The sequence below is a fragment of the Oncorhynchus gorbuscha genome, linkage group LG21 (assembly GCF_021184085.1).
Source record: "Oncorhynchus gorbuscha isolate QuinsamMale2020 ecotype Even-year linkage group LG21, OgorEven_v1.0, whole genome shotgun sequence".
NCBI lineage: Eukaryota > Metazoa > Chordata > Actinopteri > Salmoniformes > Salmonidae > Oncorhynchus > Oncorhynchus gorbuscha.
In genome coordinates this window covers 31438219-31450748 of record NC_060193.1, presented here as the reverse complement: position 1 = coordinate 31450748, position 12530 = coordinate 31438219, and the positions used below count along the sequence as shown (strand labels likewise).

The following is a 12530-nucleotide window of genomic DNA, read 5'->3' as shown; positions in this document are numbered from 1 at the left end:
AAAGAAAACTATCAGAAACAGAAATAACTTTGTAAAGGAAATGACCAGGTAACAGAAATTAACAGCTAACAGTGATGACCAGCTAACAGTGATGACCAGCTAACAGTGATGACTTCAAAAATGACCAAGTAACACACATGATTTGGTGACACAAACAACTTGGTGACAGAAATGACCAGGTAACAGACATGACCAGATCATTACACAAACATAGACTAATGCTGTATTAGTATCACGCACCTCTACACTCTCGTTGACCTCAATCCCCCCGTCATTGTCGTCGTCCAGCTGTTTGTGGATGACCCGGAGGGCCTCCAGGCTGAAACGGTCTGCGTCGCCCATGCATGGCGGCATCACCGTCAGACAGGGGTCTGAAGGAAGAGAGAGTTCAAAGGTCAAATATTAAAAAGGTCAAACTCAAGTTAAAAGGTCGCTGGCGTGGAGCCATGTGTATTAATCACATTTATGAACATCCATTTGGCAAGACATTGACAGGTGTACACTGAATGATGTGAACAAAACATGACATGCTCTTTTCATGAGAGACTGATCAGGTGAATCCAGGTGAAATCTATAATCCCTTAATGGTGTCACCATTTTACTCTCTGGTATGCCATTGCTATTCCACTCATGTGCCAAGATGCCACACCGTTTTCATTTCTGCGCCAGAGAATCCCCCAGCAAATGAGTCTATCAGAATTGTGTTTCCCTTTCAAAAGGACAGTGTGAGGCTAGGTCCGTGCCAATCTGTCTGTGCGAGTGACACACTCTGCATACACTCTAATGGAACACACATACTCAAGAAAGCATGCCTACACATAGGCTATAAACACACAAAAACGTGCACACACATACTAGGCAAGACTGTGACTACAGTCGTGGCCAAAAGTTTTGAGAATGACAAATATTAATTTCCACAAAGTTTGCTGCTTCAGTGTCTTTAGATATTTTTGTTGGATGTTACTATGGAATACTGATGTATAATTACAAGTATTTCTTAAGTGTCAAGGCTTTTATTGACAATTGCATGAAGTTGATGCAAAGAGTCAATATTTGCAGAGTTGACCCTTTTTTTTCAAGACCTCTGCAATCCGCCCTGGCATGCTGTCAATTAATTTCTGGGCCACATCCTGACTGATGGCAGCCCATTCTTGCATAGTCAATGCTTGGAGTTTGTCAGAATTTGTGGGTTTTTGTTTGTCCACCCGCCTCTTGAGGATTGACCACAAGTTCTCAATGGAATTAAGGTCTGGGGAGTTTCCTGGCCATGGACCCAAAATATCGATGCTTTGTTCCCCGAGCCACTTAGTTATCACTTTTGCCTTATGGCAAGGTGCTCCATCATGCTGGAGAAGGCATTGTTCATCACCAAACTTTTCCTGGATGGTTGGGAGAAGTTGCTCTCAGAGGATGTGTTGGTACCATTCTTTATTCATGGCTGTGTTCTGAGGTAAAATTGTGAGTGAGGCCACTCCCTTGGCTGAGAAGCAACCCCACACATGAATGGTCTCAGGATGCTTTACTGTTGGCATGACACAGGACTGATGGTAGTGCTCACCTTGTCTTCTCCAGACAAGCTTTTTTCCGGATGCCCCGAACAATCGGAAAGGGGATTCATCAGAGAAAATGACTTTACCCTTGTCCTCAGCAGTCCAATCCCTGTACGTTTTGCAGAATATCAGTCTGTCCCTGATGTTTTTCCTGGAGAGAAGTGGCTTCTTTGCTGCCGTTCTTGACACCAGGGCATCCTACAAAAGTCTTTGCCTCACTGTGTGTGCAGATGCACTCACACCTGCCTGCTGACATTCCTGAGCGAGCTCTGTATTGGTGGTGCCCTGATCCCGCAGCTGAATCAACTTTAGGAGACGGCCCTAGCGCTTGCTGGACTTTCTTGGGCGCCCTGAAGCCTTCTTCACAACAATTGAACTGCTCTCCTTGAAGTTCTTGAAGATCCGATAAATGGTTGATTTTAGGTGCAATCTTACTGGCAGAAATATCCTTGCCTGTGAAGCCCTTCTTGTGCAAAGCAATGATGACGGCACGTGTTTCCTTGCAGGTAGTGGAGACTAGACTTGCCACCTTAGTTAGCTATAGTGTTATTGCTTGGCAATGTGGCAGCTAATGGAGACTTTTAATTGGACCACAGCCCAGGCTGAGTCCACTAAGGATAAAGCCCACATTACTTGGTAAAACTATTATTGGCAAGTGTGTGTGATTGGACAGAAACTTTTTAACTGGAAAAGAGACTTGATTGGACAAAACTGAGACTTGATTGGACAAAACTAACAATGGTTGACAGAGGAAGAACAATGACTCCAAGCACCACCCTCCTTTTGAAGCTTCCAGTCTGTTATTCAAACTCCAACAGCATGACAGAGTGATCTCCAGCTTTGTCCTCGTCAACACTCACACCTGTGGTAACGAGAGAATCACTGACATGGTGTCAGCTGGTCCTTTTGTGGCAGGGCTGAAATTACAGTGGACATTTTTTGGGGGGATTCAGTTCATTTGCATGGCAAAGAGGGACATTGCAATTAATTGCAATTCATCTGATCACTCTTCAAAACATTCTGGAGTATATGCCAATTGCCATCATACAAACTGAGGCAGCAGACTTTGTGAAAATGTATATTTATGTCATTCTCAAAACTTTTGGCCACGACTGTGGACATGCACAGCTGAAAACATACATACAGCTGACAATGTAGTGTACACATGGACTTGACTCTATGTTCAAAGCCCCTACACTCAGGAGAGTGACAAAACAGCTGGGATGGAGAGAATCAGACAATCTTTCTTAGAACCGCATTCGACTCTATACAATGAGTAAGGCATAAGCTTTTGAACAATAAACACACACACACACACACACACAGACTGATCAGGGTTTGAAACAGTGCCCAACTGACCAAACCACTATGGTAAGCATCAAACAATAATGATGGATTATGTTAATAAAACACTGAATCAACAAAACAATTAAGGTTCATCCATCTATCCAGCCAAGACATCAAACAATATCTACCAGTCACTCTCAGTCAAATCATTAGTAACAGACTGGCTTGCGTAGGGAAAGGGGTTTTCTGTTTTTGATGTAGGATCTTGTTACTGAAACTAGACTTGCCACCTTAGTTAGCTATAGTGTTGCTGCTTGGCAATATGGCAGCTAATGGAGACTTTTAATTGGACCACAGCCCACTGGGGAGAAATCCCACATTACTTGGCAAAACTATTATTGGCAAGTGTGTGTGATTGAACAGAAACTTTTTAACTGGAAAAGAGACTTGATTGGACAAAACTTCTGTTGAGTGTTCCATACCGTATACACTGTACGTCATGAATGAATTCCAGTAAATCATTGACATTATCATCAAAATAATGTATCCAAAATCACAGAATTAAACCAAATGCAACTTTCCATGCAACTTGTCATGCAGACCAAAACATTTAAGGCTACGCCTAACTAAATTGTGTGTTTACAAAGGTTATACAATCTATTTGCTTAGCAGACGTCCTCCCTCACAGCAATTTACATATTTCCACATTTACATACCATCTATGTGCCAGTGTGACAACAACCATTGCTCTGGTATCAAATCCAACTCCCTCACCACGAGGTAAAAGTGTGAAAACCTTTGATCAGTGTTATTTCCTGATTTACATTTACATTTACATTTAAGTCATTTAGCAGACGCTCTTATCCAGAGCGACTTACAAATTGGTGCATTCACCTTATGACATCCAGTGGAACAGCCACTTTACAATAGTGCATCTACATATTTTAAGGGGGGGGGAGTGAGAAGGATTACTTTATCCTATCCTAGGTATTCCTTAAAGAGGTGGGGTTTCAGGTGTCTCCGGAAGGTGGTGATTGATTCCGCTGTCCTGGCGTCGTGAGGGAGTTTGTTCCACCATTGGGGAGCCAGAGCAGCGAACAGTTTTGACTGGGCTGAGCGGGAACTGTACTTCCTCAGTGGTAGGGAGGCGAGCAGGCCAGAGGTGGATGAACGCAGTGCCCTTATTTGGGTGTAGGGCCTGATCAGAGCCTGGAGGTACTGAGGTGCCGTTCCCCTCACAGCTCCGTAGGCAAGCACCATGGTCTTGTAGCGGATAACGAGCTTCAACTGGAAGCCAGTGGAGAGAGTGGAGGAGCGGGGTGACGTCAGAGAACTTGGGAAGGTTGAACACCAGACGGGCTGCGGCGTTCTGGATGAGTTGTAGGGGTTTAATGGCACAGGCAGGGAGCCCAGCCAACAGCGAGTTGCAGTAATCCAGACGGGAGATGACAAGTGCCTGGATTAGGACCTGTGCCGCTTCCTGTGTGAGGCAGGGTCGTTTTCTGCGGATGTTGTAGAGCATGAACCTACAGGAACGGGCCACCGCCTTGATGTTAGTTGAGAACGACAGGGTGTTGTCCAGGATCACGCCAAGGTTCTTAGCGCTCTGGGAGGAGGACTTGACAATGGAGTTGTCAACCGTGATGGCGAGATCATGGAACGGGCAGTCCTTCCCGGGAGGAAGAGCAGCTCCGTCTTGCCGAAGTTCAGCTTGAGGTGGTGATCCGTCATCCACACTGATATGTCTGCCAGACATGCAGAGATGCGATCGCCACCTGGTCATCAGAAGGGGGAAAGGAGAAGATTAATTGTGTGTCGTCTGCATAGCAATGATAGGAGAGACCATGTGAGGTTATGACAGAGCCAAGTGACTTGGTGTATAGCGAGAATAGGAGAGGGCCTAGAACAGAGCCCTGGGGGACACCAGTGGTGAGAGCGCATGGTGAGGAGACAGATTCTCGCCACGCCACCTGGTAGGAGCGACCTGTCAGGTAGGACGCAATCCAAGCGTGGGCCACGCCGGAGATGCCCAACTCGGAGAGGGTGGAGAGGAGGATCTGATGGTTCACAGTATCGAAGGCAGCCGATAGGTCTAGAAGGATGAGAGCAGAGGAGAGAGAGTTAGCTTTAGCGGTGCGGAGCACCTCCGTGATACAGAGAAGAGCAGTCTCAGTTGAATGACTAGTCTTGAAACCTGACTGATTTGGATCAAGAAGGTCATTCTGAGAGAGATAGCGGGAGAGCTGACCAAGGACGGCACGTTCAAGAGTTTTGGAGAGAAAAGAAAGAAGGGATACTGGTCTGTAGTTGTTGACATCGGAGGGATCGAGTGTAGGTTTTTTCAGAAGGGGTGCAACTCTCGCTCTCTTGAAGACGGAAGGGACGTAGCCAGCGGTCAGGGATAAGTTGATGAGCGAGGTGAGGTAAGGGAGAAGGTCTCCGGAAATGGTCTGGAGAAGAGAGGAGGGGATAGGGTCAAGCGGGCAGGTTGTTGGGCGGCCGGCCGTCACAAGACGCGAGATTTCATCTGGAGAGAGAGGGGAGAAAGAGGTCAGAGCACAGGGTAGGGCACTGTGAGCAGACTGATTGTTGCTGGTTGAAAATACAATTTACTCAGGACTTTCTAATCAACAGGTTTGCATAGTTTCAGCTTGCCTGGTGACATCACCAGGTGGTAAATTGGTTAATAGACCAATAACATAGAGTTCCAAACCTCTCTGCCAAAAACCTGTAATTTTCAGTTTTCCCATCCCCAATCAGAGCACTCCCAGATAGGCCTAGCAAAATTATTGCTTGAGAATTATTTATTTTTTTGCCCATTTTAATGGAAAACGATTACAGCAACCAAGTTTCCACCCACAGTTATGTGAGTAAAGTCATTCAATACAACAACAAAAATCACGACAGCGGTTCTGTACAATTTTATAAATGCCGACAGATTGTTTTTCGACATGTTGAGATCTTTTTGTGTCACAAAATGTATTATGCGAGAAATCCAGTGGAAACACCTTATTAATGGTCAAATATTGATATAATAACCATCATAACGAAGTTAACAGGGAGTCACGCGATGATATGTGTATTCCTCCCACTACGACGCGGGAAACCATTCAGTTTATTAGGCTACAGATGAAATAACTTATGATGAACTTCACAGGGTGGTGAAAGAGCACAGTGATCTTGATGCTCCTTTCCAATTGTCACGTTCTGACCTTTATTTCCTGTGTTTTGTATTTAGTTAGTATGGTCAGGGCGTGAGTTGGGTGGGCAGTCTGTTTGTTTTTCTATGTTTTGGGTATTTCTATGTTTCAGCCTAGTATGGTTCTCAATCAGAGGCAGGTGTCATTAGTTGTCTCTGATTGAGAATCATACTTAGGTAGCCTGGGTTTCACTGTGTGTTTGTGGGTGATTGTTTCTGTCTCTGTGATTGCACCAGATAGGACTGTTTTGAGTTTTCACATTTATTGTTTTTTGTAGTCAGTTGTTCATGTGTACCTTAACGGTATTAAAAAGAACCATGGACACTTACCACGCCGCGTATTGGTCCTCTGATCCGTTTCGCCTCTCCTCTTCGGAAGAAGAGGAAATTCATTACACCAATAATATATCGAGGGTCATATGCTGGTGATATGATGATTGATGCTTGACTGCCGTTTGACAAATACATCTATTCTCACTATTAATAATCTCATTATGTAGAGTAGCCTACCAACACAGCCTAGCTGCACTCTATCAACAAACTGTTGGCTAGAGCCCGAGCCAAAACCAGATTAGGCACATTTGCTATTTAACGCAACATTTTTAGTGACAAAACTATCTGTACAGTTGAAAATGCGATGGAAACGCATTGAAATGTATATTATCATTGAACTTTTGATTTTTAATTCTGTACCTGACAACATACGCGAAAAAGTACATTTTGTGTGCTCTACGTCATCATGCACTGGTGGGAATATTCCCATGAAAATCTGTCGCCAATTGGATGGAAACCAAGCTAGTAAGGTACTTAACCGTAACAAAGAAATGGGTGCAATCAGGCCATTAAACTATTGATTACGAGAGATCCCAGGGCAGAGCAGAGCAGGTCAGGTCTTACTGTCAAACACTGAGAAAGGCCTACCATATTCTCATTCTCACTCTTTTTTTTCTCCCCACTAGCTTCCTGAAATGATTAATGGCTTGCAAACATTTTACCATGAGTTTATGGGGTTGTTTATGAGGATAAGGACCAGTTCAATTCAAAGCATTCCCGCCTTAAGAATGCATACGCGAAGGAATACTATCAGAAACAGAAATACCTGGTCATTTCCGTTATGTAGTGTTCTGTTGTCTCTCTTGTCGTGATGTGTGTTTTGTCCTATATTTGTATTTTATTTTTCTATTTTTAATCCCAGCCCCGGTCCCCGCAGGAGGCCTTTTGCCTTTTGGTAGGCCGTCATTGTAGATAAGAATTTGTTCTTCTTTACAACAGGTTTTAAGAAATGTTGGCAAATTTATTACAAATGAAAAACAGAAATACCTTATTTACTTGCCTAGTCAAATAACGGTTAAATAAAAATGTAATAAAAAACAGATGACTTGTGATGACTTGAAAAATGACCAAGTAACACACTGGAAGTCTATGGGTATTTGCTAGCATAGCATTTGCTAGCATAGCATTGGCTCGTGAAACCATGTATAACTTCCTCCATACTGAACACAGAGACATATAAATGGTATCTATGAGTTCATCAGACTCTGGGGAAGTAGATAAAGGGCCTCATTGTAAAGATCCCGAAGTATCCCATTAAATCCACTTTGTGTTTTCTTTACTTGCCATGATACTGTCGAATATCGCAATACTGGTATCGTCCCACCCCTACCAAACATATTGCTCACTATATTCCTACTGTAGAGAAGCGAGAGAGCATGACAAAGCTAGTTTTGATCAGTCAGGCAAATGAAAGTGCTGAAAAAATGTTGGGTCACGGCATCTGACTAGCGCTATAGCTAATGCTACCAACAGTAGCAAAACACATTTTGCGATATGTAACTGTATTGATTTCTTTCCCCCCCCATCACTACTTCTCCTCAAAGCACTTCCATTTCTACAAAGACATGCCATGTTGTCAACCAGAGGGAAGTTATCACTGTAGAAAGTATTACAAAGCCCTCCGTATCATTTGTTTTACACTACTATTTTGTTTTAGTTGAGCAACATGTTTGAAAAGTATTCTGAATAGAAGAATGGAACTTTCAGACTCTGACATCTCTCTGGGTTGGCCACCTGCTGTGATTTCAGAAAAACAAAAACACAAAATCCCATTCCCTTCCTCTCAGTTGTCATATTCTCAGCTTGTGTTTCTTGCATCATTCTCAATGTGTGTGTGTGTGACTGTTTTAATGCTACAATGGGGACATGTGACAGGAAATTAAGTGACCCATGGTGACACTGCGTTCCAGGGAACACACACTAAATAAGAACACCCGTCGGAATACGACCCAAAAGGGGGTAAAATTAGAGCACCGTGAGATATAAATAGACCCTGGAAACCAGTTGTCAGGATGTGGCTTACATTATAAAACCTCAACAATGGCAGAGGTCTCCCGCTCACTCTCTCACACACACACACACACACACACACACACACACACACACACACACACACACACACACACACACACACACACACACACACACACACACACACACACACACACACACACACACACACACACACACACTCTCTCATGCACACACACACATATGCATGCATGCACGCACACACGCACAACCATGAAGGCACCAGCTTGTTTCAAAGTCAAGCATCAACAAAACGTGTCCCACGTTCATTTCTATTCATCTGAAGTCCTGTCACTTTGTTAATACAAAAGCAGATTTGCTGAGAATATGAAACTATGCAAAACACCTGCACTTCTGACAAGAATCTTCTGCATGTGAAAACATTTGAATGTATTATTAAGTCCTTCAGACAAAGCAGACAAAAACCGGATAAGTCCCGTTCTGTGGTGCTGGTTGGGAAAGGTGTTAAACGCGGAGTAAAATAAGATGGTCTGTTAGTGGGTTTTATGAGGACATGTTGTTTACGAGGAAAACTTCCTGTGTGTAGAGGTCGCCTGTTGGCACGCAGCCTCTGACTTCACAGGAAAATCAATACGTTCTCGCAGACACCCAAATCATTCTGGGCGATGGGGCGACAGGGTGAATGGAAGGAAAGAGGTCTATTTAGAGAGTGAATGGAAACTCTCGTTGATGTGTGTGTTGATTGCTTGCCAATTGAAGTGTCTTGAGTGTTGTTTGCATGTTCTACGATCTTGTAAAGATAAGGGGGTTGACTGGGACAGACAATGTAACATCCATAACGTTTTTGAGGAAACGTTTCTGTAAAACATGAACCTTACATCGGATCATTTTGAAACATTCTCCGTAAAGCCAACTTTCAACAAGATGGTAGATGGTCCATAACTGGTTTCTCTATTTCCATATTCAGTACCCTTTTTCGGCAGTATAATAATGTATTCAATTTCGAAAGCGGTTTTCATAACAATCTCCAAGTGCTTAAAAGCAACAATAAAACAAAACAAATAAGCAATCCATTATCATGAGTAGCCTAGCTATAGTTGGCTAGGTCAACCAGTATAGGCCAAGTCTGAGTGCATGCATCCTCCAAATATGGAGAAGGACAGTTAACCGTGGCTTGATCAGAGGAAGCTGGTCAGGGAGATTGTCACCGGACTCTTCATCAATCAATCTTGTAGAGGGCTACTCTGTTTTCCAGCCTGAGTCATGTAGCTGCTGGACTTCTCCTCCTTTACCATGTATGGCACCCTGCTCCGGGTGCCAGAAAGCTCACCGCACACAGTTCAGAATAGTAGCCAGTCGTCCTCACTACGAGCTCTCTGCCTAAGCACTGCATTCCTCTCCTGCATCTCCCATTCCTCTCAAGCTTCGGGTGACTCTTCAATTTGTGTTTTCAAACGATCAGGGACCAGCAGTCAGGTGAAACAAAAACAATCTGGTACAGTGTCCAGAAGCATCATTCGAACAGCTAGCCAAGCCAAGATACAGTAGCTAGCCAAGCAAAGATACAGTAGCTAGCCAAGCCAAGATACAGTAGCTAGCCAAGCCAAGATACAGTAGCTAGCCAAGCCAAGATACAGTAGCTAGCCAAGCCAAGATACAGTAGCTAGCCAAGCCAAGAAGAGTTGAACTGCTAACAAAAAATAAAAAACCACCTGATAACACAATTAAAAACACTTAAAAATAACAAAACATTGACATGTTTAAAGGAGCACTCTGCTTAGACTGCTACTGGAGCGCCGTGACAACTACATCGATATCTGTAACATCCATAACGGTTGAGGATGTCTTGGATATTGATTGATCATATCTTAGCATCAAAATCTTGCGCATTCACCCTTTTTTTTCCGCTTGTTCTGGGAAGTATTCATTGGAATTTTCTGAAGCAATTGTCGATATCTTGAAAATGATGTGTTTCCAAGATTCTCTTAGAAGATATATGCTGAAATGCATCTCTCATACACGGCAGTACAGATGTTTAGATATAAAGATGAGAAGGGTGTTTATCAACAATCTGTGAATAGTCATGGGGCTTTTTTTTCTCCAAACGAAAGCCCCACCAAAATATACCAACTTCATTCAGTCTCTAGAAAAGTGGATTGGCATTATTTGCACATGTATACTGTCTCGTTTGCATATTTTGTTATAATATTTCAGAAATATTGTAATACAAAAACAACTTATACTCATATCTACATTCAACTGGTAAAGGTTCATTTGTTTATACACTACTGACGGGCTGCCTCCAGGTGGTGAGGGTAGGCTACAACACATCCACCACGCTGACCATCAACACGAGGCCCCATAGGTGTGTATGCTTAGTCCTCTCCTGTACTCCCTGTTACCCCACGACTGCATGGCCCCGCACGACTCCAACCCCATCATCAAGTTTGCTGACAACACAACATTGTAGGACTGATCACCGATGATGATGAAGCAGCCTATAGGGAGGAGGTCAGAGAACTGGCAGTGTGGTGCCAAAACAACAACCTCTCCCTCAATGTCAGCAAGACAAAGGAGCTGATTGTGGACTAAAGGAAAAGCACGCCCCCATCCTCATCGTTGGGGCTGGAGTGGAACGGGTCGAGAGCTTCAAGGTCCTCTGTGTCCACATCACTAAGGAATTAACATGGTCCACACACACCCACACAATTGTGAAGAGGGCACGACAGCACCTCTTCCCCTTCAGGAGACTTGAAAAGATTTGGCATGGGCCCTCAGATCCGCAAATATTTATACCGCTGCCCCATTGAGAGCATCTTGGCTGGCTGCATCACCGCCTGGTATGGCAACTGAAAGGCACCCGACGACAAGACGCTACAGAGGATGTTGAGTACGGCCCAGTACATCACTGGGGCTGAGCTCCCTGCCATCAATGACCTCTAAACCAGGCCGTGTCAGAGGCCCAAAATGTTTTCAAAAACTCCAACCACCCAAGCCACAGACTGTTCCCTCTACCACCATACAGCAAGTCTGGAACCAACAGGACCCTGAACAGCTTTACCCCAAACCATGAGACTGCTAAACAAGGCTGCTAAATACCTAATCAAATGGCTACCCGGCATACCTGCATTGACAATTGTTTTAACTCATTCTCTTGCGCTGACTCTACCCACACACTCACATATACAGTACTTACACTGACACCCCAACACACACTAGACGCCCACACACACACACACACACATACCATGCGCACACATGCATACTGACGCCACACACACTTTCACACTAACCACATACACTGCTGCTACTGCTCCACATACAGCTACTGCTCAGTCTATTATCTGTCCTCTTGCCGAGTCATTTTACCCTTACCTATACGTACATAGCTACCTCAATTACCTCATAGCCCTGCACATAAACTCAGTACTGGTACTCCCTGTATATAGCCATGTTATTTGTACTCGTTATTCACTGTGTATTTATTCCTCATGTCATAGATGTATCTTTAACTTTGTATTGTTAGATAAGGACAAGTAAATAAGCATTCACTTTTAGTCATGTTTACAAAGCATGTGACAAATAACATTTTATTTTATTTTGTAATTGACTGGCGAGCTAATAGAGAAGACCCTGTAATTATGTCTCAGTGTAGAAGTTGCCCTTAGGAAAAGGTCTTGGATCAGCTTCCACTCCTCCAGTCCTCATTTAACCATTGTTGGATAAAATGTAAAACTGTAAAACAGTGGCTAGAGGGCATATGACTATAGAACAGTGGCTAGAGGGCATATTGATCCTACTGTAATTATCAGCTGTATAGATGGAGCCTATAGCCTAGTGGGAGAGAAAGTGACCGGTCAGAGAATCTTGTGAGTGATGAGCTGTTTTCCCATGGGTCCCCACTGACCGCCCAGTCAGCTCCAGAGTGAAGCCAAGTGGCAGCACAACAAAGCCCAGGGAGAGAGCTCCCCTGCGAAACCTCCGGAGTTGTCTCACAATACATGAGCAGACCCAGTGTAAGGCTATACTATCTGGTCAGACTAAGAGAGACGGGGGGAGAAGAAAGACAACACAGAGTAAAGATGGTATGATATAAAGAGTTTAGCATGAGACTGATGGGAGCTAGCCTCTGATTTGAAACTGTGGTGAGAGTGTGGTGATACCCACAC

The 12530-nt window shown here is 43.9% G+C and overlaps 1 protein-coding gene across 1 annotated transcript in view; it reads right to left on the bottom strand.

The window, feature by feature from the left end:
• LOC124008009 (stromal interaction molecule 2-like) overlaps positions 1–12530 on the bottom strand; it is a 144771-nt gene that overhangs the window by 101422 nt on the left and 30819 nt on the right. Inside the window, exon 2 of the mRNA XM_046318925.1 lies at positions 241–371. Coding sequence (XP_046174881.1) covers positions 241–371 — 131 coding nt within the window. The remainder of the gene's footprint in view (positions 1–240; positions 372–12530) is intronic.